A 27,483-nucleotide genomic window follows, 5' to 3' on the forward strand; every position below is an offset into this window, starting at 1 on the left:
AAAGTGCTATGTGCCAGGTCAAATATTCCACACATCATATCAGTTGAGGGGTTCTGCCGCAGTTTCACCAGAGTAATAAAGAACTGGTCTTGTGTTGACATCTTGGATGTTTTCTGTGACTTAACAAACTGTACCAGGTACTGATGAAGAGTGTCAAATACTGTCCATGACAGGCCTGTCATGACTTTACATTTAGTGTCATTTTCTCTCACAGTGTTTACCGAAATTGTCAACGTCTCCAATTCTCTGATGGCTTCAGCTCGCTCCTTCATGGCCTCATCTCTTTCTCCTCTTAAATTATACAATTCTTCATAAAGTTGTTTTCTCTCTAACTCCTGAAGAGGTATGGGAGCTTCTGATGTTGAGGATTCTGGTGCTGGGCCCTCTGATGTTGGGGATTCTGGTTGGGCAGACTGAACACCCTCACGCTTCCTCCTTCTCTCCAGCCTCTGAAGTACTGACCTGGGAGACTTTGTCTTTTTATGTGGGAACAGCGAGGGTGTGTAGTCTGGGTGGGCTTTGTCCTCGTATTTTAAGCCTAGTTTAAGACAGTTCACAAACGAAATGAGAAGGGGGTGAAATACATTTTAACTGCAGAAAGCTCGGAAGCTACCACCAGTGTTGTTAGCATAGCTGTGTTTTTGTATACTCAAGTAAGGTAGCCTGCATAACGTAGTAGTTAGTTAACTTCTCTTAAAACTAGTAATTGAACATTCATGTTAACTACGAAACAATTAACACTGTTATTGTGTGAATAACGTTGTCATACCTGTAATGAAGTGCTGACTACAGACGTACACATGTTTGGATTTTGGATCCCACAGGTGGCCAAACTCATCCTCCCGACGGATCGCTTGAAGCCACCGGGTTCTTCTCCTGGGCTCTGTGCTCCCGTTGGGCAAAATATTAAATTTTTGATTTGGATTTTTAAGCTTGTTAGTTGTAGAAAAGGGCACACAGCAGCTCCTGGGCATTGTGGAAGCCGGTTTGTTTCCCCCCCCCCCCCAACGCGAACCAGATGTGACGTTTTGTGGGCGTTCCCTCGCTTGTAACGTGCTTTAACCAGTAGGAGGTGCGGGTTAAAAAGCTGTCAAGTTTACAGTGTTAACAAAATAAAATATACTGCTGTTTTTGGTTTAGTTTACGACGGATATATTTTGTTATTGTTTTGATATTTGTAACACAAAAGCGATGGAAAAACCCCACAGCAACACAGAAAATATGGTCTTAACATGACCCAGCGGTATAGTAGTTAATAAAAAACAATAATATCAAAACAGATTATTACTACTAACTTTATTGTGAAATTAAAACAGAACGGTAAAAGAATAGTTTCCAGTCTATTCTGATGCCCGATCTCTGTAGATAAATAAAGAACTACGATAGATGTGTAATATTTAATGCAGCCAAACCATTTATTACAATGCATTCATGTGATGACTTTCAAAGAGTAAAGCAAGCACTGCTGAATAAAGTATGATTTTATCTTTTACCAACGTTTTTATATGGAATGCAGTTGGAGGTCAACCAATCACAGAGCTTGAGGACTGATCACGGGGTTTGTCAAGCTAAGCACATGGTGTAGTCCCAAACGATTGCTGAGGATTCTGGGTAGTGTAGTGTCTTCTGCCATCCAAAAACTCCGAAAAAATATTCGTTTCTCTGAATCGAGGGGGAGAAATACAAAAGCATTGTACACAATTTAAACCAATCAATGTTGTGTAATTAACAAGGATAATTTGGTGTTTTTGAGTTGATGAGTAGTTCAGATATCACTGTAAAATCAATCGACAGTAAGGAGAATACTTACTTCCGGGTGTAAAATTCTCCATTACCCAATGGGAATGGACGCTCGTAATACAATAAAAGGGACATGATCATTATCTTTTAAATAACGTTAACTAAAGGGAACAATCTATTTGACACAGCTGAAGCTCTGGCCTTCCTTAAAAACTAACTAATTTAATCAAAATCACAGTTGTATTACACACAATGCACTGTTTTTTGAGAACAAAAATTCGTAACTAATGCAATTTTTACATTCTGACGAAAAATAAAAATTATTATGAATACAAATAAAATAAAAGAAGCCTCCCGTGAGTTACTACAAGCTATAAAGTAGATTTTAAAAACGTTTTATAGAATACAAGCTCACTGCGGGACGTTGTAGAAATGCGTGTGTGCACCACGACAAAAGAGCCTCATTCACTTTACATTGGGGTTTTTTGCGTGGTGCCGACACGTAAATGTAGCAGAATGCGCAACTCCACCACGCAATGCGGTGTTAAGGAGTCATGGTGGAGTCACGCATTCTGGTGAGATCAGGTTGTATTTTGGTCATGACAATAGACGAGGGTAGGAACAAAGATGGATTTTACAAGCAAAGATGTTTTAAGCATGATTTATATGCTGAAAATGTGTAGACCTAAAGATAGTTGGGTTGTATATGCATCACGAAAAAAGCATATCTAGTTAAATGGTGGCAATATTTTAGTTGTAATAGTTTAATCAGGTGGTCTTTTTGAGATTAAGCTCTCTTTGACCTTAGAAAAAGATCACCATCATAACAGAAACAACACAATAAGAATTAGTTTAAATAGTAACAGAAATCATGAAAAACATCAGATCCGAAGCTTTGAAATCTCCCAGTAGAACACAAGAATCTGGCTGTAGGGCTGTTTACTGGTCATTGAATTTAAAAGGAGCCTGAAACCAGTTGTGCCTAAATCTGTGCATACAGGTATCTTAGGTTAGGCAGTAACTGGATGGTGTACTAAAGTTATTCGATTTAAATGAGAGGAGAGAGTAGTATGAAAGCTTTAACAGCATTGCTTTATAAATGAACTTCATGAGATGATTATTTTATCTACACTGAAATTGAATGTTGACTGTGATCCATTCAACCGTTTAAACAGAACACATAAAGTTCAAAATGTGTAAAACTGGATTTCTCCATAGTCACTGACCAACACATCCTCACTCCCAGGTCGGCCTATGTTGACGTTATGTCAAGTCCCCTGTGTCGGCTTTTTCCAACGCAAGGAGGGGGCCCTTAGCGTACATTTTCAGCTTTCCGGGATGTCCATAGGATTCTATAGCTCCCTAAATGTATGTTGTAGACGAATTGAGATCGCGAGCGAATGCTACCCGCAGATCCATTCTCACAGGGTTTATCAACCTTTTTCTTACTCAATATCAAGCCACACTTATTGTTTTTACTTCTTTATTTTAATTGAATAATGTAGGACTTTTGTTGCCGTCAGTTCTGCAGCGGGATTTGACGCTCATGGAAGCACGGCATTCGTTTGTGTCGACTGCCCTTAAAGGCAATGTGAGCGTCCATTCTCATTGGATAACGGAGAATTGTACACCAGGAAGTAAGTATTCCCCTTACTGTCGATTGATTTTACAGTGATATCTGCACTACTCATCGACTAAAAAACACCAGATTATCCTTGTTAATTACACAACATTTAAATTGTGTGCAATGCTTTTGTATTTTTCCCATTCGATTTGGAGAAACAAATATTTTTTCGGAGTAAAGGATGGCAGAAGACACTACACTACCCAGAATCCCCAGCTATCGTTTGGACTACACCATGTGCTCTGTTTGACAAACCCCGTGATAGTCCTCAAGCTCTGTGATTGGAGAGTGTGCTCGAGCCTCGAACAGCACTTGAAATGGGATGCAACCACGGCAGACTGTCCAAACTGGATTTGAACGGGTCCAACAGTGACCCCTGTTGTTAATTGATTACATTACATTACATTAATTGATAAGCCTGAAACATGCACTTGTCAAGGTTCAGAGGCACATTTTGCAAATATGGCAGTAGCCATAGATCAGCTTAAGATAAGATATACTTTATTGATCCCAAGTTGGAACATTTGCGTTACATCAGCATGTGTAACAGTTGTAAATATGCAGTGGTGTTTATTTGTAAATCATTTAGTATAATCACACAAATTCTGTGTTTTATATTTAACAATTCTGTGTTCTTTATTTATTGATTGTTCAATACCTCGGTGGTGGCGTAGTCGATAGGGACTTGGCTTGGGAACTGGAAGGTCACCAGTTCAAGTCCCGGCAAGACCAAGTGCTACCGAGGTGTCCCTGAGCAAGGCACCGTTCCCCACTCTGCTCCCCGGGCGCCGTTCAAAATGGCAGCACACTGCTCCTAACACTAGGATGGGTCAAATGCAGAGAAACAATTTCCCCACGAGGGATTAATAAAAGTCCATCTTATCTTATACCTGACAAGGCCGAAGATGAAATATCTACATACATCTTATAAGAGTATAATACATTATGTATAATATCAGTTAAAATAAGTGCTTCAACATAGTTAACATTGCTGGAGGTATGCACTGATAGATGTCTTGTAATGCACTATTGAGGAAACCCAAGTTTTGCATTCAATGCAGAACTACACCATAGTTGTGTAGGCCTATATGATATGTCAATAAACCTTAGAAAATCTTGAAATCTTGAAAGGGATGTGCAAAATAGTCATTATATACAGTCTTTAATTAACTATTAGTAGAGAATAACGAGTAATGAATATACTTTATAGGGATCCTATTAATATCTAATAATAAAAATAATGAAATTCAATAACATGCTTTAACCACTAGGTGTCCCTTTATATCAGCTGTGCACCTTTATGGTGTAAATACAGCCTATCTACCAATTGGATCAAATATAAAAGTCAGCCGAATTAGTGTTGATACTGCAAGGAGACGTATTGTGTGAAAAGAAATGTAAGATGTTGTTTAATGGCTGATATATTTATGATCCACGTCACGTTTTCAGTTCCTCATGTTTGTCTTCTCATCAGGGTTCTATAAATACAGAACTACGGCAGATATGTAATATTTAATGCAGCCGAACCGTGTATTACAATGCCGTTATGTGATGACTTTCAAAGAGAAAAGCAAGCCCACTCGGAATAAAGTATTATTTTATTGTTTTTAAATATTTTCGGTCTGTTTCCGGTATTTGTTAATGACGATGTGCTGTGTGATGTGAGACTGGAATTGCACAGGGGAAAATAACGTATCTTTAGATGCAGATTTTGTTAAACTAATACGTTTGCGCTGTGGACCAACACTATACATTGACGGGGAAGGGGGTAGCAATAAAGATAACACCATTAAACAGTTACACAACATAACATAAATAATATCGATAGCAGCGTCCCTAGCAACCACCTTGGTAACAATGAAAACGTGCTATGGACGCAATCTCCTGAAGTAATCGTCGTAATAACTAGCAAACTAAAGATCATGTACATCCACTGCACACATAATCTGAAATAACAACTCATATTTCTCGCATCAAATGACATCAAAACGCATTTTAATGGCCAAACTAACTTTAAAATAGGCATTTTCCACCGAGAATAAAACGAAGTTCGGCCATGTTTTTTTTTTCTGCAGGGAGAAATTTGAAGATCACGTAATGTCAAACAGAGCACATGGTGTAGTCCAAACGATAGCTAGGGATTCTGGGTAGTGTAGTGTCTTCTGCCATCCTTTACTCCGAAAAAATATTTGTTTCTCCGAATCGAAGGGGAAAAATACAAAAGCATTGCACACAATTTAAACCAATCAATGTTGTGTAATTAACAAGGATAATCTGGTGTTTTTTAGTCGATGAGTAGTGCAGATAATCACTGTAAAATCAATCGACAGTAAAGGGAATACTTACTTCCGGGTGTACAATTCTCCGTTATCCAATGAGAATGGACGCTCACATTGCCTTTAAGGGCAGTGAACACAAACAAATGCCATGCTTCCATGAGCGTCAAATCCCGCCACAGAATTGACGGCAACAAAAGTCCTACATTATTCAAATTAAAATAAAGAAGTAAAAACAATAAGTGTGGCTTGATATTGAGTAAGAAAAAGGTTGATAAACGCTGTGAGAATGGATCTGCGGGTAGCATTCGCTCGCGATCTCAAGTCGTCTACAACATACGTTTAGGGAGCTATAGAATCCTATGGACATCCCGGAAAGTTGAAAATGTACGCTAAGGGCCCCCTCCTTGCGTTGGAAAAAGCTGACAGAGGGGACTTGACATAACGTCAACATAGGCCGACCTGGGAGTGAGGATGTGTTGCACTGACACACATGAAGGTTGGCTGCACAAAAGTTAAGACAGACATCCTTAAATCATACACAAGAAGCATAGTTTTATTCTAATTGTGTTGGGGTCGTGTCAGTGGCGTAACAAGGTTGTGATTGGCCCGGTACAAATATTGTTTTGGGGCCCCCTATCGCCTCAAACATAAGCACAAGCTGATGCGCTCACAGACGCATGGACACACACAACCACTCAGAAGCGCCACATGTATAGGCTATCAACAACAACCTGCCCTGGCTTCAAACCACCACAGCCTGACAACGGCACAGCGAATTAAGAAGAGGATTAAACCTGTTTCCTTGATGTTTGTCACTGGGGAATGGGCCGGTAGGCCTACATGTACCGGTTGCTATAATATAGCTTTTGATCTTGGCGTCGGGGGTCTCAATAGCGCCATAGAGTCCCCTATCGGGCTTGAGGCCAGGAAAAGGCTAGTCACTGTGACCTTTTTACTTGTGCTGGACTATGGGGATCTGGTCTATATGAATGCACCTGCCAATTTCCTGGTCAAGTTAGATGCTGCGTATCACAGTGCACTGAGATTTGTGACAAACTGTAAAGCATTAACCCATCACTGTACCCTGTATGCAAGGGCTGGTTTGCTTTCACTAACTGTACGGAGGCTCAGTCACTGGTACATTTTTATATACAAAGCCATGCTAGGGAAACTTCCATCTTATATCTGCTCCCTGATCTCACGGAGAATTGTAAGTGGCTACTGCCTGAGATCGGATGCTGTGGTTTTATTAAATGTGCCAACTGCTCGGACTGTCTTAGGGAAGACAGCTTTTAGATGCGCAGCTCCTCTGTCTTGGAATAGTCTGCAAATTAAATGGAAACTGAACAATCTGGTGCCACTAAATGTTTTTAAAGCTCGGTTGGATGCTACTCAATCAGAAGCTATTGGTACCTGTTTATGTGGATAATTGTGTAAATGATGCTGTTTGATGTCCTTTTGTTGTTCTGTTTATGTTTCATGTGGAACTACTTGAACAGGTCTCCCTTGGAAAAGAGATCAATGATCTCAATGGGATTTTATCTGTATAAATAAAGGTTTGAAATTAAATGAAATCGGTTGGGGCCCTTGGGGGAACTGTTGGACCACCGCCGGGCACAGCCAAATCCAGTCTCTCCTCCTGGCTGGCTGGAGAAGAAGTCGCACAGCCACGGATACAGCTTCACTTGTGGAGCTATGGCAATGATCGTGGTGAAGCAAGTGAGCTATCGTTAGCCTCCATCTCCGGCTGCCGCTGCACGTCGACATTGCTAATGTTAGCGCTCGATTTCGAGGACGATTTATGACAAAAAAACGGTCTAATTTTCGTTACATCTCCTTGTTATCTCTTGTCCTTTCTCTTTTGAGCGCCGCTCTTGTGCTTTGGTTTATTGTACATTATAAATGCAAGCTATTATAATTTTTATAATACTGCCGAACTTGCTGCTGCTAGCTACAGTACCTATAACTTTTGAGATTGATTAAACAGTTCGCTCATCATGCAAGGTATCACATGACATGAAAGGGAGCAAGGTCATTGGACAGACAAATTACAAATTAATTTAGGTTGCTTGGTTACTTTGAAGACTGCGTGAACCGTTCAATGCCATTTGGGCCCCAAATATATTTTTTTAAAGATATATTTGTTTTTGCATGGGCCCCTGGTCGGCTCTGGGCCACTGGCCGGCTCTGGGCCCCGGTGCGTTTCACCGGCTGCACCGTCGATAGTTACGCCACTGGGTCGTATTAATCTTGAATGACTGTCAGATGTCGAGCCAAAGTGTTTGCATGACTCAACAAGTGTAATTTGCCCTATTCTGCTTTTGGGGGCTCTCCCTGTCCTGTAGTGTCTTATATTGTTTTATGTTAATGTTCCCTCCATAAGGATATGCTCTCCCACACACACACCCCCCCCGCCTGCCTGAAATGCCTCCATTGGACTCATTTGTTTTCTTCTGTAACATAATGAAATCACTGCGTAACACTAGCACTTCTATTGGCTAGCGCTCTTACACATCGTACATGATAGGCTAAGGGGTGGGACATCTGTAACAAAACCAGCCAGCTAACCAATCACATCAAATGTGTTGAATTTTGTTTCTCACTCATTGCAAGCACATATTCCACACTCTTTCCTTTTCTGTCATGATGCATTAGTCCTGTGTAATGCTCAAGGCACTCTCTTATAAAGATGTGACCTTCAGAGGCTGCATACATTAGGCTCTGGTGATCCTCTATGACACAGATGCATGTAGTTCCAGGAGCCTGAAGGTAGATTTATGTTAATAACCAATACATTATGCTGGTATGGAAAGCAGCATGTTTAGCTGGTTGAAGTTTAAATCATTTAAAGATTTGAATTTTTTTTATCTAAGCTTTATGTTAATTAGTTGATGAATATGCAAGGTAATATATCACCTAATAACTACTGTAAGAGCTATGCATTATTATACACAATTCAAAAATTATCTGCAAAATACATTATAAGTAAAGTCATTATTGCTAGTTTTAAACACTCAAGTCTTTTTTTGGGGAGTTCAAAATGATTTACAATATCTAAACATCTCTAGCTAACCAAATGAAAAAACCTCAATGTAACATGGGCATTTAAGATGGCCATTCAAATCAATTTACATTCAATGGATATGCTTCTTTTTTTTTTTTTACTTCTCACTGCATTCATATAAAGCAAAAACTGAACAAAACATGACATACATTCCCCAACACACAACGCACAAGCAGAAGCCGGGAAGCAGGTGCAGAGCACACCTGAGGCATACCACACTTCACAGCTGGGCCCTACATGCAGGAAAATTACCCATCCCAGCAGCCATCCATCTCACAGCTAAATGTTCAAGGGCCACGCAGGCAGATGAAAACCATAATGTTGTGTAAAGATAATGGTTAATTGGTGTTAATTCAATTGTAAAAAAAAAAAAAATTGAGTACACTTCTTATTAGGAGTGACATGGAAAAATAATTATTAATTAATTAATTAAAAATAATTACTCAACCCTATAGCATGACTTGTTATTTTGGGAGGAAAACAATGTTTCACCATGTGATTTAGGAGCTTGGGGGTCCCTGATATTATATCCATTTAAAAATAAATCAGGTTTATTGCCAGGTAAGTTTACACATACGGAATTTGATTTGGTATCTGGTGGTTGTTATGGAACTCTGAGACCCAGTCAATACTGTGGAGATTCACAAGTCAGAAAGATCAAAAATAAATGGTGAAACAGACAGAGTTGTCTTTCTGGTTATTTATTTGAAGCTTCAAATACAAAAACACAATTCAAAGACACAGGTCTCACAGAGTATAGGATAGTCTGCAGGAGTGTGCGCAGTAGTAATAAAATAGCAATGCTTATATACAGGAAAGGGCGGGAAGCTCAGAAATCTGTTTTCACATGGTCTCATATTGTTATTAGACACCTGTCCTTGAGCTCAGAATAGGAAAGTTCTTGTGAGACTTTGTGTGAAGAGGAGTAGTCTGCCAAATCACCTCTGTGGCCTTGAAGCGCTTGGGAATAAAACCCCCATTAGAGTATGCAGAGAAAACAGCACATCTCAGGAAATGATATAGGTGTTTTAGACAATGTTTTGAGAAGCATTTGGTTTAAGCATATAAGGTAAGATAAAAATGTCCACTACATGGTGCAATCATAAACAATCTATCTAAGAAAAATAAGTTGTGTGTGTTAGGGCTGCACGATTTGGGGAAATAATGTAATTGCGATTTTTCTGACAGATATTGCGATTCGATTTGCGATATTTGTTTTTAAGTGACCCAACTGAAGTTTATTGTAAAATGCGGCCATATCTCCGGCTAAGAAGGTCGTATCAACATGCTCCCGTCTTTAGCACCCTCGCAGCCCGAGCTACGAGTGAAAGAACTAAACTTACATGAAACTTCCGTTGGGTTGCTTTAAAGTCAAGCTTCAGTTTAACATTCACCCTGTAATAGATGTAAAACATGTGATGGAGCATTACTAACCTGACTAAGATGGTTTGTTTCACCAAACCATCTAGGAAAGCTCCATTGGAAGCCATTTGGAAAAGTATTTCAAAAATACTTGGCAGGTGATTGGATCAATCTGTCTATCACCTTCTATCATGGGCCACTTCTGATTGGTTAACAATGGCTGGTTCATGTGGAGCACAGCACTTTTGATTAGTGTGGATGAAACTAAAAAAAATCGCAGGCTTTGCGATTTCATATTTGCATCATTTAAAATCGCGATTTCGATTTAAAATCGATTACTCATTCAGCCCTAGTGTGTGTGTGTGTGTGTGTGTGTGTGTGTGTGTGTGTGTGTGTGTGGTGTGTGTGTGTGTGTGTGTGTGTGTGTGTGTGTGTGTGTGTGTGTGTGTGTGTGTATGTGTGTGTGTGTGTGTGTGTGTGTGTGTGTGTGTGTGTGTGTGTGTGTGTGGTGTGTGTGTGTGTGTGTGTGTGTGTGTGTGTGTGTGTGTGTGTGTGTGTGTGTGTGTGTGTGTGTGTGTGTGTGTGTGTGTGTGTGTGTGTGTGTGTGTGTGTGTGTGTGTGTGTGTGAGGCAAGTTTATTTATAGAGCCCCTTTCAGCACACGGCAATTCAAAGTGCTTTACAAATTTAAATAAATTAGAATACATGAATAAAAGCCATACTGCAGTGTAGATCTAAACAGCTCACTCAAATGCAGCGACAACAAGATACGTTTTTAGTCTGGATTTAAAAGTATTAAGAGTTGCAACGGACCTGCAGGATTCAGGGAGTTTGTTCCAGATATTCGGGCATAGCTAAACGCTGCTTCTCCATGTTTAGTTCTTACTCTTGGAACAGTGTAGGGGGTAGTCTGTGTATGCAGGTATGATCATAAGTGTTTCAGTCTATCTTGAGTGTTTGTGTGCATTATTGTTTGAACCAGTGTTTGTGATTTTGACATAGCTCACATTTAGTAATCATTGTAGATTGCATTGTGGATGGTTTTCCACCGAGGTTGGCAGGAACATCAACTTCTGCTACATCTTCGTGTTGCTCTTCATCCACAGACAAGTATCATTGTCAGACACGCATTATCCTAATAGAACACAGGAAGCACAAATAGAAACACACAATTGAATTTGTTATTTAACTTTTCTTCATCCACTAATATGCTTGCCAAATAAACACACAAACACACATGTTAGTGTTACTCTGCTGACTGATACTGACTGACCCTTAACCTTACTATTTCTCAAACATGATTCAGGGATCCACTCTTCCTGACTATTGTCCCCTTCACTGTCCTCACTGTCAGATGGAATGGCCAGATCGATCATGTCCCTTCTGCCCATAAAATGTGTTGGTGTCCATTTCCTGTAATTATCAGATAGTAAAGTAAACATATCGAATAGGTTCATAATTTTACACCTGAGTACATCTGCACACTTCCATGATATTGACTGGACAAAAGGGGTCTAACTGCACAGTGTTGCCCTGAGGCTACGAACAAAAAAACATAGTTTTAGCATAAAAAGAAAAATATAATAAGTCTTTAAACAATCAAATATTGTAGTTGTTTTACATATTCATGCACATGCATATATTTGTTATCTTATTTATATACATTTTAAATATGTTGTAAAGTGAAATGTTTCTTACAGGTGGTGGTCCTGGTCCCATCTGGCTTTGCTTGCATAAAGACTGCTCCGCCCCCAGACAAAAGGTCACACCCATTATCATTCCCTCATTTTATTGGAAACAAACATGTCTTGTGACATTATATAGGCCTAAAAACATTTAATAATGAAAGGGCCAGTGTGAGGTCCAAAAAAATGGGTTTGTTGCCTGGGGCAACAGACAGTATGCTATTATCTCAAAATTCTGACTAATGTCCTTAAACAATAAGGACCAATTACATCAACAAAATGATATAGTAGCTCAAAAATAATGACATGACACATTTTCTTTTTTTAAAGGACGTTGTATCTTAAAATAATGATTTAAATTGTAGTACCTCAAATGAAATGACTGAGGGCGCGTTCACACCTGCCTTGTATAGTCCGGTTGAATCGAACCCTGGTGCGTTTAGCCCATAGGTTTAGCCGCTTGGTGCGGTTCATTTGGGTCGGTGAAACGCCCCTCTTTACTGCAGAACGTCTCTCATTATATGTGTTATAATGTTTTTTAATGGACGTTGTCTGATTATGCGCGGGCCGCTAGTGTCTGTTGATCTCCAGATTAACAGCAGCATGAGAATAATCTGTCGAAAGTGCCGATGCTCCATGGCGGAGGCTCCGGTAGAAATTGCCGGGATTTGCGTTTTTACCTGATTTGTGTTTAAAGTTTATAGTCCGTTTGAGTTTTGCCCGTGTGAACCATAGACTGTATACAAGTGTGAACGCAAACCGAACCTTCTGAAAAATGAAACAATGTAACAAACTGTCGTCTGGTGCGCACAATAAAACGGACTATTAGGTGTGAATGCACCCTTAGTAGCCTACATTTCAAAAATAATTACTGAGAGCCTCAAATTAATTAATTAATGCCTGAAATAAAAAAAAGGGTGTTTCTCAAAAGATTTACTAAATCTCCCCAAATAGCTTTTTAATATTTTAAGAAATGTTTTGAGTTTTAAGTCATTATTTGTATAATGATGTTGCGTCATTCTGTGTATACTAAATAACATACTAAGTAGTTCTTTCAAAAAAGTATGTCATTGTAATAATTCAGAATGTTTTTTTCAATGAGCAGTAATGTGGTGTCCCCGCAGCCTGGAGGCAGCAGCGGCCCACACGGAGCGTCTCTCTTCCCGGAAACTGAAACACGAGGCGAGCAAAAACATTTTCCACCGGCTCTTTCTCTTTGTCCACCCACCTCCTTGCTGAAGCAACATCCACAGCAACACCATGGCGACTGTAGTAGACACAAAACTATACGATATTCTCGGCGTGACTCCGAACGCTACTGAGAATGAGCTGAAGAAGGTAATTACACTGAAAGGTTTGAACAAACCACGAAATTACACCAGGTTTATGTTTGTGAGTGTCAATTGCTACAATCAGGAAATGCGTTGTTATGCACAGCAAGCTAGTTAGCCAACTTGCTAGGCTAACATGCTAACCGGCCTGGGTGTTCATGTGGCGATGCGGCTGTAATGTTAAATGTTCATGGGTTCTGTAATATCAGGGTTCTTTTTTATTTTAGCAACAGTCAATATGGATTTTCGTCTGGTTTTAAACAGAACAGGGCACTTGGGTGACGTTCATTAAAAGTGACATTGAGTTTGTTGCTTGTCACGTTACTAATAAGACGATTGACCTCACGTTAGCTTTAGCTCAGGTGTTTGTCATCATGTCAGCTAGCTAACGTTAAGCCTTTCGAAGCTTCTGGAAACCGGTAACGTTAATTATAGTGTTTGTTTCCTAATGGCTGGAAAACCCTGACAGATAGCTTGATGATAAAGACATATTTATGGTGTGAAGAAATGATTAAAATAAGTCGACTTCGAACCTTGCATTACTGAATGCCAATTTTACGGTACAGTTACGTTGCTATTATTGGTTGTCAATAATTACGGTTTCACTTTCTGTGGGCATCAAGGCTTTATTTAACCTCCAGCCAGTTCACTAGATATAATGCTAACATTGAAGTACCGTTACATTGTTAACCTTAAATTAAAACTCCGCTAGCACAGGCTAACGCTAACAGATGAGCTAACGTCACGTTCCTGTTGCATGTAATTTTACCCATTTCAATCTGAGCTAGACCTGATGCAAGTCTTTCCATTGGTGTACGATATTAAATTCACACACTTTATCAATGTTAGACTTTAAGGAAAAGGGTTGTCATGGTTCATAGGACGATTTCTTAACGACATCTCTGGTTAGCGAGAAATGCTAATGAGCATACGCACGCTATGCTAAACGTTAGTGATTAAATTGTCAGACATTTTGAAGTACTGTTTTTTTAGACAAAATGGTTATTAAGTCATGGGTATAATACAGTTAAAATAATTGGGTCTGTCGTAATATAAATCACCTGATAGCCACTTACTCATTAAACCCATGAGAATAAACTTTCCATCCGTCAGTGCTTAACGTCACGTGTGATTGCGTAACAAGTAGACCCTGTTCCGTTTTATGAACTTGAGTCATACAGGTGTGTGATTCCATTAAACAGCGCATTACTACAATGATTATTATATAACTATGCTCTCTCTTTTATGTACTTCTAGTCATACCGGAAACTGGCAAAAGAATACCACCCTGACAAGAACCCAAATGCTGGCGACAAGGTAAGATATTTATGACACTCCCTTCCAGTGACGCCAACACCCCCTTCCATCGAAAAAATTACAGCGACCCTCTACCACACAAAACAACACCATTTATATAAACACCTATCATGACAGGGCACCCACAGCCAAGTAACAATGAAAAATGAATTAAGTCGGCACGGCGGCCCACCTTAGGCCTACCTTTGATGATCAAATGACCTAAACTGACATGAGCCATCATGAACGAACTTATGCTAATCATAAATCTATCGATTAGATTTATGATTAGAAAATTATAAAAGTAGGGTAGACGTGGATATTATCCGGCTGAACAAAACGTGCATTTACCTAACAGGTTCGTTTTCCACAGACCTTATTTCGAGCTATTTTCCAATGTCCTATGGAGAAATCCCATTGCTTTTTTGTCGAGGGAACCCATGCGTAGGCCTGTCACGGTAATTAATTTTGTTGGACGATACATTTTCCCAGAAATTATTGTGATAAACGATAATATTGTCGGCACCGTTGTCAGACCATTTTAGACCACTGACATAATGATAATATATAATAATAATTCCAGATAATCCTTTCAAATTGAACTTTTTATTGAACATCCAACATTGCATTTAAAATAACATTTCCAAATAAATCCTTCGAATCTTTCTGTTCAGTTTCTGTAGGAATGTGAAGGGTTAAATAAAAGAAGCTCGTCTCTGCTAGGTGAAGATAGGAGGTGATTGGTGGTCCTGCTGTAAATTCACAGAGGGCCAGCTACAGTAACTCAATGAGTAATGTCAACTGGCAGTACAATTGACCAATCATATCTTCCCTCTATATGGGTGGGCTTTATTTTCGCGGACTTTATGACAAGTTCCCCCCGCTGTGAAGTTTATGCATGTGTATAGAGTGGTGCAGTGACACGTCCTAAAACCCGGAAGTAAGCAACCTGAGAAATGCTTTGCTCAGAATAATGTCACTTAAGTTACCACAAAAGCTGAGGTGAAAGATTAAAAGTTCTATGTCCTGAGCTGTGTTTAATATGCTGTTGATATGATGTAAAAAATGACACCTCGTCACATTTTTTTGTACTTCTCAATACATAGTTCAAAGAAATCAGTTTTGCCTATGACGTGCTGACCAACCCTGAAAAGAAGGAACTGTATGACCGCTATGGAGAACAAGGCTTACGGGAAGGCGGTGGGGGTGGCCCCGGGATGGACGACATTTTCTCCCACATCTTCGGAGGTGGACTTTTCGGATTCATGGGTGGCCAGGGGAGTCGCGCCAGGAATGGAGGTCGGCGGAGAGGAGAGGACATGGTCCATCCACTCAAGTAAGAGTAAGCTTGTACACTGATGTATAGGCTTTTTCAGTTGAATGCTTGTACTAGGGTTGCACAAATAATTAAAATGTTATCAAATCCCAATATGGACAACCACAATATTGAAATCGCAGGAAGCACAATTTTTGTTGATAACATTTTGAATAAGGTATTGTGCATCTGCAGCAATCTCTAGGCTTACAAATGGTTTTCTACTGAGCCAGCAAAACACATTTGTTTGGTGCAGATCCACTTAAAAACCAACCCAAAAGCATTTAATATATTTGTGTATATATAAAAAATACTTCTATATCATAGCGACATCACTGTTACACTTCCGCTTTTAACTTGATAGGCTAAGGGGCAGGACATCTCTAAGCGGTTGACCAATCTCTGCAGAACAGGCCAGTTAACCAATCAGAGCAGACCGTGGTGCCCTTTGTTTTTTTTACTTGGATGCATGTAGACATGTCACAGTAGAGCCACAAATATCAAGTCAAAGTCCAACTTTATTGTCAATCTTTCAGATTGTGTGTACAGACAGACATCGAAATACCGTTTCCCACAATCTCGAGGAAATGGGGCCCTTTAAAAGTCTATGGTTTTATAATAAGCCAACATTGTATTCCAACATTTCTGTCTTGTGTCACTAAATAGTCTCTAACCATCACACTTTTTTACTACAGGGTGACACTGGAGGACGTTTACAACGGGAAAACGACTAAATTACAACTTAGCAAGAATGTACTGTGTAGCACTTGTAATGGGTAAGTTGTAAAACCAACATTGATTATTTAGTCTTTTGCTGTGTTTTTGTGCTTTTCTAACAATAAATCCCATTTCATTTGTGTAGGCAGGGAGGCAAGACAGGCGCTGTACAAAAATGTACAACATGTAGGGGACGAGGCATGCGCATCATGATCAGACAGCTGGCCCCAGGAATGGTCCAACAGATGCAGTCTGTGTGTACCGATTGTAACGGAGAAGGTAAGGCGAACTAAACCGTGATGAAGCAGTTTGTCTGTTTTATTAGCCTGCACACACTCCTAACCTTCTCTCCTTTAATCCACTCCAGGTGAAGTCATCAGTGAGAAGGATCGCTGTAAAAAATGTGAGGGCAAAAAAGTCCTCAAGGAGGTGAAGATCCTGGAGGTGCACGTGGACAAAGGCATGAAGCACGGCCAGAAAATTACCTTCGGAGGGGAGGCTGACCAGGCGCCTGGCGTCGAGCCTGGAGACATCGTCCTCGTCCTGCAGGAAAAAGAGAATGAGGTAAGAGGGCCAATACCGTATTGAATAGGGGTGGATATCGTTAAGGTTTTAACGGTACTACTACTTTTATCGATACCGCTTATCGATCCGGTCCTTTAACGGTACTCTTATCGGTTCTTTTGGAGAAGAAAAAAGATAACTAAACAAATTGTAAACAAAATGAACATTGCTTTTTATTTAAATTAAATAAATAATATTTCACATCAAAAGAAACAACAATGTTTTAACAAATCGTATTAAATAATCTGATGACAGAACTGTAAACAGAATAGCTGAAACTTTAACAAACTAAATATCTCAGTTACCTCTAATCATTAACCCATGTTTGTATAATGTAGTTAACTCCATGTGTTGCTGCTAGCATACAGAACACCTGACGTGGAAACGTTACTAGTGGATGGGGCTACAGAGCTACTAGAAAGACAGTCGAACCCGGTGCATTTCTCCGTCTGGATGTGGTGCACTTTTGCTAAATGTTTAGACAAATTGCTCGTGTTACCGCCCTCACATGCTAAACTCTTATTGCACTTTTGGTAACGAGCATCGAGACGGGTAAAGTTTAACCACACCTCGGAGCGCTTAGTTCTCTCTGCCATCTCCTCCGTGTGTGTGTAAACTGCCCCGCCCCCTCGCACACAGACGGGGGAGAGAGATCTTTTGTCTGGATTGGAAAGATCGAAAATACATCCTAGATGCATTTTTTTGTGTTTTTGCGTATTAGAAACGGAGTTGGCGACACTAAAACTGCAATATAATGTTTATGTAGCAATAATACATATGACATATCTTTTTTAAATGTCTCCAGTACCGATAAAAAGACCGATAACGTTGGAGCTTAACGGTACCACGGTCTTTAATAATTCGGGCCCGTTTAACTGGGGCTCGGTACCCATCCCTAGTATTGAACTTCATTTTTATGTATTTATTTAGAACGCTGCACCAGGAAAAAAATCAGACTTACTGTTGCTGCTTAAAATTCTTCTCATTTAGTTGGTTATTATTTTGCAAGATCAAGAGCGTTTGTTAAAGGGTTAGGGTTAGCCTAACCCTCCGGTCACAGAGATCTGCTATTTTAAAGTAAGGTCAACACATATCGACACTAAATATAGTCTATATTAAGAACGAGAAAAGTCTTAACATATATATTGTTTTTTGTAAACATATGACAAATGTGTGAGGGTGATGACGTCAGAGCCTCGTCCTATGTGCCGGGCTTAGCCCCGGACAGCCCCAGCCCAATTTAACCCCTGGGTATTTGTGAGGTAGCTCCCATATGGCATTACCCCGCTGAAGCTCACCACAGTTTAATATATTTCATAGTTCAAAGTTTTGTCAATTGTATTGTTTATTGGTCAAATACTGGTTTCTAATGGTTTCTGAGGAGTTCTACTGGAATGAAAGAGCACAGAAGCAACAAATCAGCATGCTGCATTAAACCTGACCTTCACAGAGAGGTTGAAGTTCATGTGGAGAGGAGGCTTCAGTAGTCTGTCTGCACTCTGTTTAGTTGTGCTATCTTACAATCAATATAGTAAATGTGAGGTAAATTGTGTCGCCAATGTAACCGGTTAGAACTCGAAGTTGCGATGAGGTCTTAAAATGTATGGAAAGGGTCTTAAAGGTATTAAATTTGACTTCAGGATTCCTGCATATACCCTGAAACAGTGAGCAGCTGGGCAGCTGCTCACTGTTTGTAAAAGTAAATAAATGCGTGCAAGCGTCTTTGAGTTGTAGAAAAGCGCTAGGACTATAAATATAATGTATTATTATTATTAGGCTTATGTGTTGGACATGTGTGGTTGGACTTTGTCCCACAGGCAGGTTGCAGTGTAACATCAGAGGACACTGGGCCAATTGTACATTCTCAAACTGCACCACTTAGAACTAACTAAACAATGCAGAGATTATTTTTATATAATTGTATTCAATAACCGTAAGAAATTCAACAGTATGAAGTGATTTGTAAATAGGAATACAGATTTGACTTAATGTTTTCATAAATATATTTTTCTCCCAGTTTGTCATGGGACTTATTTTTACCCTCTCAAAGAACCGGAACCGAGAACCGAAAATAACCGGAATCGAAAAGCAGAACCGGAATCGTTAAAATCCAAACGATACCCAACCCTTTGTGTGATGCAGTAAAATCTTACCGCTCACTTACGTTAGCAGTGTCATTAAAAACCGTGGGAAAATGTAAAATACGATGGCGAAGAAGAAGATTCCAGTGGCCCCAATTTTTGTCCATTCTGGACAAGTGAAAAGTAAATTGCCAAACTCACTTGTCCATGGACAAGTACTCTCTAAAAACCTTTTCTCACACTGGTTACAGATTAAGGGCAAGAAAAAGAGTAGACTAACATAATAAAGAAGTAAGCAATTAGAAGTAAAACACAATGAGTGCAAATCCATGGTAAAAAAAATCAGTAAAAGCATTATAAAAGAGTAAGTTAACATGTAAAAAGTATTGCAGCAGCAACCAGTAAGTTTGTGCGAATTGAAAAGCACCAAAATAAATGTGTCCCAATTAATGAAAAGCAGCTGACAAAGCTACCTGTCCTTCTATCTGACGATGCAGAGTGATTTTGTGTTCTCTGGAGCAGCAATCTGAGCTGTAGCTCAGCCTCAGGCGCTCTCTCTCTAAGGAGCCATCCGTCATTGGTGTCAGTGTATCGAAGTGGTTGGTGGAGGCAAAATGACCTACAGATAACACTAACATGTATTGTGGATAGGGATGTCCCGATCACCTTTTTTTGCTTCCGATCATTTGATTTTGACAATCTGCCGATATCGATTTTTCCTGATCCGATCTTTATGCAATGCATTAAGAAAAAAAAAAGCATTCACGTTGTCCCTTAAGGTTATTTTTTTAATTTAAATGACAGTACCCAACTATCCATTCTATCCAACATGAATATAGCTTCTTTTTTTCACAGCAGCATTGGATCAGTTCAGTTGTGCAGCATTGGATCAAAACTAAATAAAGCTTATCAGTGGTCCACCAAAGAATAACCATGTAAACAAATTGAGTGCAGATAATGCAGTAACAAAACAAAAATAACTACTGGAAAGAGGTAGCTGGACTAGCTTCACAAGTTCACATTCAGTCACAAATAATAAAATAAAATAAAAATGTGGCTTAGTGCAGAATTCTAGCCTTAAGACTAACTAGTCTAGTAATAATGCAATGAACAACAGCAGCTTAACATAACTTGAATAAACAAAGTATTATATTTCCATCTTACTGGAGTAACACAATTCAATAGTAATCAGCAGCAAACCACTTCTTTTTGTTATTCACTACAGTATTGTTGTTTTATAGTTATTTGTTAATGTAACCTAATTTGTGTTCTTTGAAATTGAAAAGGAGATCGCATTGTGTTTGTTACTTTCGTTGCAGTTGTATATGTCTTAAGTGTAATTTGTCTTGGCTTCCTATTTGTGGACATGCTTTTATTTTGAAGGAGAGGTAGTGCTGTTGACAGGAAGTTGTTGTTGCTTTGGAAACAACGTGACGGAGAAAAGTAATATCTACATATAAAGACGGAGAAAGTAAACGATAAAGTTTATGGTTAAGTGTTAGCACCCCCCGAAGAGGCACAAGCTCTTACCTTGATATTGGAGATTTCAATAAATTCAATTTGAAAAAAAACGGGGGGGGGGAATGAAAAAACAAACAATCGTATTTGATTGGTCGTGTTGAACGTAGCTCTGTTCTTTCCACCACGCGGAACCTCCTTCTTGCAAACATTGCATCTGGCTGTTACACTGCCTTCGCTTTCAATTTAATAATACTTCCAAACTGCTGACATTTTCTCTGTCTCGACTCCCGAGTCACCAGCTGAACGTAGCCTCTCGTTAGCTTACTGCTACTATTAGACACTGCGCCCACTCTGTTGCCAGATTTCAGAGAAATAAGCAACCAGGTCTATGAAAACAAGCCCAAAAGAAGCAACACATACATGTTGTTGTGTAATTTTAAACCAAAACTAAGTCCTCAGGGTGACTTTAAGACGTGAACATGGTCATTTTTGTTTTGTAACATTAAATAAAATAATTTTTTTAAGGATTCCCGATCCCCGATCTTTTTCTCCCGATTCCGATTTTTTAAAAATCACGTGATCGGCTCCGATCACGTGATCGGATCGGGACATCTCTAATTGTGGATGTTACTGACATTCCATTGGTAGAAAGTAAGGTGTGATCATTGAAAATATACACAGTTTTTGTCTAGACAGGCTGGTTAATTTTCGTCTCTGTGCATTTAGTAAACAAGATGAATACAATTTAGCTTTGTCATAAAGCCTTTGTATAGGTAACTGAACCATAGCCGCTTTCACACCAAGTACTTTGCTGTACTTAGTTCCCAGCACTTAGTTCCCCCATGGAACTAAAGAGCAGATCGTATTCACACCGGGATAAGTCCCTGAGGGAAGATTATGCAAATGAAGTTGCTGACGTCACTTCTTCTTCTGCTTTGGGTTTACCGGCAGGCCGCGAACAACTTCACGGCGTACACTGCCACCCGAAGTCCCCGGAGTTGGGGACTGGCTTCAGTAGAAGCTGCTGGGAAGACTCCCAGCAGCTTCTACTGAAGCCTTCCGAGTAAATCGCCAGAACGCCGACACCTCCTCATCTCCACCGCTCCCATGTTTTCTTTTGTGTTGCCATAAGTTAGTCTCTCTCCCTTGGTGCGCGGGGCTAATGATAATAATGCTAATGCCAGCAAATACAATGGCAGCTTCACAAAACTTTTCAAGGTTTTACGGGGCGTGGATTGCAATTCGCCCAGCCAATCAGAAATTGGAACTTTTTTTCTCCCCAGGAAAGTACCTGCTCTCTAGCAGGGACTGAAAAGGGGGGAAAAGTTCTCATGAACTAAGTTCTCTTTTTGGTGTGAACGCAAAATCCCAGCAACTATCGGAACTAAAGGGGAAAAGTACTCCGGTGTCAAAGCTATTTTTAGATAATAATTAATTTTGTTGCGGGTCTGTCTGTTGATTGTGAGAACTGGTCATTTGATGCCATTGATCAAATGTCCCATGGTCAATAATGTTGGTATAAAGCTGCTTTTAACTGTCCGGTTCTCTCTGCTTTCAGACATTCAGGCGAGATGGTAAAGACCTGTTCATGAACCACAAGCTGGGGCTGGTGGAGGCGCTGTGCGGTTTCCAGTTCATGCTCAAACACTTAGACGGGAGACAGATCGTTGTGAAGTACCCCGCTGGCAAAGTCATCGAACCAGGTTAATACTCTCATACTGTTTTTAACCAATCAAATGTACATAATAAATATTAGAAAGGTAAATATCATCTACTTGCAGGACAAGGAAGTGTGTAACATTAATATGCCCTCTTACCTCAGCACACTAAATAACTTGAGTGTATATTGTTCAAGAGTTTCACACGTTCTCCTTACACCCACAGGTGTTATTCCTGTGCACTATTCTCCTAACCAAAAATATTCTTTAATTTGACCATATCTGGCCCCTTCTCTCACTTCCCACAATGCCTGTATCATTTCATTTTCGCGACACAGGGACTCGTCATTTGGGTCCTGTTGGGATGCACACACTGTCAACACTCAGTGAAACTAAGCTGGTTAAGAATCGGCAAAAAGAAATCCCTTTAACAACATCAACACATTAGGGCCGCTTGAGGCAAACTTCAGCGGAGAGAATATAGCGTACCATGATTGTCGTTCAAGTTGTGAATAAGCCTGGTCTAATATTCTTTTTTCCTGCTGTATCTTTTCTAGCCGCAGTCAGGGTGGTGCGAGGAGAGGGCATGCCACAGTACCGTAACCCCTTTGAGAAGGGAGACCTGTATGTCAAGTTTGATGTCCAGTTCCCAGAGAACAACTGGATCAGCCCCGAGAAGCTTGTGGTACGACATTACCCCTTTAACTGTTCACTATCATCTTTCAGCATTCTTTGGTTCATTAGTGTGTAGAAATACATATTTAGAACAGCTTTGAGCTCCATCTAATGCTGCATACTCCAACAGTGTTGGTTATAACGTGTGTACTTATCATGACGTATGGAGTCAGATTTAGAGCTAGACATCCCAGAGTGATTTCGCAACCTCAGCAGCAACTCAAATCTTAAACACACATTTAGATTTCCCTCTGAAGCGTTTCTTTGTAGATTTGCATAAGGGAAACTGTCAGGGTTCGTACGGTCATTGAAAACCTGGAAAAGTCATGGAATTTCAAAATGCAAATTCCAGGCCCTGGAAAAGTTATGGAAAACAATATTTTTCCCAAAGTTTTGGAAAAGTCATGGAAATGTAACTAAAGTTGCGTCAAATTTAATTTACATTTTATCTAATCGCCGAAATAATCTGCGGTCGCCAGCTGTTATGTGCCATCATGACGCGCATGGTGTTATTTTTTAATATATGAAGCGCGAGCTGTGTGCTCGAGTCTTCCTGCCTGTCGGCTGAACTCTGCTGCTCCGGGATGAAGGTCAGCTACATTAGCTACGGTGCGTTCGTTAACTGTGCGGAGTCACTGTGGCACAGACTCCTCCGCTGGTGAACAGCTGTTAGAACGGGCCGTTCAGGTGTTCAGAGCAGAGCGGCAGAGCGTGATGTGAACTGAAACGTTTTTCTGTCGCAATATTATTTAAGGAATCGTTGAGCTAGCTAGCTAGCATACATTGTCACTATCTGCTAACGTTAGCTTTAGCCTTCGTTTTCTAATCGTTTTTTTCATAGGCTATAAACAGAGGTGGTATAAGTATAGATATTGTGCTAGAATAAAAGTAGAAGTACTCAGGTCTTGTTCTTGAGTAAAAGTAGAAGTACTCAGATCTTGTAGTCAAAGTAGAAGTACTCAGATCTTGTACTTGAGTAAAAGTAGAATTACTCGGGTCTTGTACTTGAGTAAAAGTAGAAGTACTCAGATCTTGTACTTAATTAAAAGTAGAAGTACTCAGATATTGTAGTCAAAGTAGAAGTACTCAGATCTTGTACTTGAGTAAAAGTAGAAGTACTCAGATCTTGTACTTGAGTAAAAGTAGAAGTACTCAGGTCTTGTACTTGAGTAAAAGTAGAAGTACCAGAGTGTAGGAATACTCTGTTACAGTAAAGGTCCTGCATTCAAAATGTTCCTCAAGTGAAAGTAGAAAAGTATTCTCATCAAAATATAGTGAAAGTAGCGACAGTAAAAGTAGTCGTTGTGCAGATTGGTCCATTTCAGAATAATATATATGATATGTTTTATAATGATTGATCATGAAAGTGTTCTCAAAGCTGGTGAAGGTGCAGCAAGTCTGAAGTACTTTGTAGACTGCAGGGTAGCTGGTGGATTTACTCCAGGTGGAACTAAAGTCTGATTCAACACTTGATTATATTTCACATCATTCCTCCACATCTGTGAAGTAACTGAAGCTATTAAATACATGCAGTGGAGGAGAAGTACACCATGTACCTCTGAACTGTAGAGGAGTAGAAGTACACAGTAGTAAAACATTGAAATATGTATCTCAAAATTGTACCCACGTATAGTACTTGTTGAGTTTATGAACTTAGTTACTTTACACCAGTGGCTATACAGATAGAAAGACTAAGCCTTGCACAGAGGCATGACAATACATTTTCAAAATGCTCAACAGTGCTGCCAAAATTATAAACTGACTGCTACACAATTAAAATAAATGCTTTTTATTGTCTATTAGATGTGACTCTTTGGCGTTTCTGTTATTATTACCTGCTGCTTTAGTTGTTCCGACTGCTAAAATCCTGTTATTCCTAATTTTAAAGCCGATATCCCGTGGGGTCGGGGGCTCGGATCCTTGTCACCTTTTTCATACCTGATAAGTTTGCATCCCTGACTACAGTTGCTTTAGCGTGTAGAAGCTAGTAAGCCTACTATTTGATGTGTTTTAGATAGGCACTACATGTTTCATATGCAGACCTTATTTTCCTGTTCCATGTTCAAATAAACCATTTTCAGTCGTAATTTTGTTTTGGTCATGGAAAATGAGGTAAAGGTCATTGAGAAGTCATGGAACATTCATTGAAAATCATTGGTGAAAAAGTGTATGAACCCTGAACTGTACAATAAGCTTTTGGCTCTAGTCTTTCTTCCTTAATGTACAGTGAGCATACACACCTCACCTTCTGCATTCATATCATTTCTAATGTATTATTGAAAGGCTGGAGATCATAAATGCAGCTGAATGTATACAATTAATTCAAGGATTAGCTATTTTGTTTATGGATAAGGTCATTGTTTGAGCACTTAGTTCAGCGGCTCAGTGAATTTCTCACAGCTCACAGCCTGGCTGTGATTGTGTGTGTCTGCTCAGGCTGAGTTCCGCGGTGTCTCGCAGACCCCACGCAGCAACCAGTAACCCAGCCCACATTGTCCGCTCCTCGCAGCAGCGAGCCCCGCAACGTCCCGCCAACACGGCACCCAGACCCCACGCAGCTTTCTCATCTGTTTTCCTTACTGGTGTCATTTTCTGGCTCCTAACGCCATTGTAACACATAATCACTGATGTTCCGCTGGTGGTGGACTCATCAGAACAGAGTGGGCGAGCTGGCCAATCAGAGCACACTGGGCTCACAGTGAGGGGGTGCAGGAGCTCCAACAAGGCGTTTAGGACAGAGAGTGAATACACATATACAGAGATGCTGTATGAGAAGCCAATGTGAGTTTGGAAAATTGAACAATGTAAATCTATTCTAGTAGACCTCAACAATGGAATTATGATCTGTAGAAATGGCCAAGACATGGGACCTTTAAAGAGGCCGTATTATGCTTTTTGGCGGTTGCTCTTTCCTGTGTGTTGTATAGCTTGTATGCTAATGGTCTGTAAAGGCTAAAATTCCAAAGTTCCTCCAGAGGGAGTTTTTCCTAACACACTCTCCCCTCATCACTCTCTGACGCTTGCGCTTCTATTAGCTAGCGCTCCAATACATTATATGTGATAGGCTAAGAGGCGGGACATATTTAATACGTAATCCAATCACAACAGAGCTGGCCAGATAACCAATCGGAGCAGACTGAGCTCTGGTTTCAGCAGAGGGTGAAAAGAGGTGCTGCAGTATGAGAAACATAAAGAGCTTTTTGAACATTAGAGCATGGAAACGTGTCACAGTAGAGACACTACATACAGATATGAACCTGAAAATGAGCAGAATCGGGCCCCTTTATTTTTTGTCAGTCAGTAACGTCAAATTCGTCCTGTATCTCTGCCACTACTGACCCCACTGGCGTGTAACAAGAATGGTGAGACTTCCTGTTTAAGCCCCATTCTGATGAATGTGTTCCATGTGTAGGAGCTGGAGGACATGCTGCCCTCACGGTCAGAGCCGCCCATCATCACGGCAGACACGGAGGAGGTGGACCTGCAGGACTACGACGTCAGCCAGGGCTCATCAGGCGGGGGCCGCAGAGAGGCTTACAACGACAGCTCCGACGAAGAGGGGGGCCACCACGGCCCGGGGGTGCAATGTGCCCACCAGTAGTCCTCACACACACTCACACACACCCACACATGACCCATGTTGTACTTGGGGAGAAAATGTAATGAGTTGCAGAGTAAACAAGGAGGTAGGTCAGAGTGAGAGGGCTTCCTCAGACACAGATCAAAGCGACATATTGAATCATGGCGCGGGGAATCGCTGATTTATGTTATCGACCCGTGTGCTCGGATCTTTTTGATCTTTGTCTGAAGAACTCGACACTGGGGCAGCCAAAGACTTTCCACTGCACCTGAAACAGATTCAGACACTTTAAACGGCAAATTCAGGTCGAAATCATTTATTGTATTTAAGATGTATCAAAACAAAAAGGTTGCCCCTGTGAATGCCATGTAGGACTTATGATCTGGCGAACCCCCCCCCCCCCCCCCCCCCTTCTCCTACCCGTTTGTCAGCCCCCTTTAAAGACCATTCCCCTCCGCTAATGGGAGCTCCAGATCTGTCGAAAGAAAGGAATGTTTCTTGTTTGCCGAGTGTGTGACTTGCATTTTGTTTTCATAGTATTTACATAATTAATTTAAGAGCTACATGCACACCCACAGACCAAGCAGCTGAGCAATGTGAAGTGCAGATCCTCGGGACTCGTGTGTTCATGGTTTCCTCCACTCGGCGCTATCTCTAGGATTTGTTTCTGATTTTTACAGCTTTATTTCCTTTGTAGGTTTTTACTTGTTTATTTTCCTTTTCTTTATATTTTAATTCAAACAGAGAATTGGTGTGTATATCATTGAACTGGTTGTTGGTAAGCTTCTTCAGCTGCTGTACTCAAAGCTGTGTGGATTTTAAAACTGAGGAGAACATAAAGCCTGTATCTGTGCTGAGACCATGTGCATGTTAAAAAGCTTTGGTTATTGGTTACTTATCAAACATCAAATGAAGCAGCACACTTCTTAAAAAAATGTTGATGAAGTTGTTGAATAAATTGTTGAAATATCACTTTGTGTGGTGATCTGCTTTTTTCTTATAAATGCTTAAGTGATGTTTTGTGATCTTTTATAGCAGGGATGTCAAACTCA

The 27,483-nt window shown here is 40.2% G+C and overlaps 1 protein-coding gene across 1 annotated transcript; it reads left to right on the forward strand.

The window, feature by feature from the left end:
• Positions 1 to 12,905: 12,905 nt before the first annotated feature.
• dnaja2a (DnaJ heat shock protein family (Hsp40) member A2a) lies at positions 12,906 to 27,403 on the forward strand. Its single transcript, XM_034107799.2, has 9 exons — positions 12,906 to 13,091; positions 14,342 to 14,401; positions 15,487 to 15,716; positions 16,391 to 16,471; positions 16,558 to 16,691; positions 16,780 to 16,976; positions 22,077 to 22,221; positions 22,734 to 22,861; positions 26,264 to 27,403. The coding sequence occupies exons 1-9, from the start codon at positions 13,014 to 13,016 to the stop codon at positions 26,450 to 26,452; spliced, it is 1,242 nt and encodes a 413-aa protein (XP_033963690.1). The 5' UTR covers positions 12,906 to 13,013; the 3' UTR covers positions 26,453 to 27,403.
• Positions 27,404 to 27,483: the final 80 nt, after the last annotated feature.

The sequence above is a fragment of the Pseudochaenichthys georgianus genome, chromosome 3 (assembly GCF_902827115.2).
Source record: "Pseudochaenichthys georgianus chromosome 3, fPseGeo1.2, whole genome shotgun sequence".
Taxonomy (NCBI): Eukaryota; Metazoa; Chordata; class Actinopteri; order Perciformes; family Channichthyidae; genus Pseudochaenichthys; species Pseudochaenichthys georgianus.

Bases quoted from the DNA above. Each gene is read 5' to 3' on its own strand.
- dnaja2a (XM_034107799.2), top strand. From the start codon at position 13,014: ATGGCGACTGTAGTAGACACAAAACTATACGATATTCTCGGCGTGACT. The intron at 15,717-16,390 runs GTAAGAGTAAGC...TTTTTACTACAG, and splicing joins GACATGGTCCATCCACTCAA to GGTGACACTGGAGGACGTTT. The intron at 16,692-16,779 runs GTAAGGCGAACT...AATCCACTCCAG, and splicing joins TACCGATTGTAACGGAGAAG to GTGAAGTCATCAGTGAGAAG.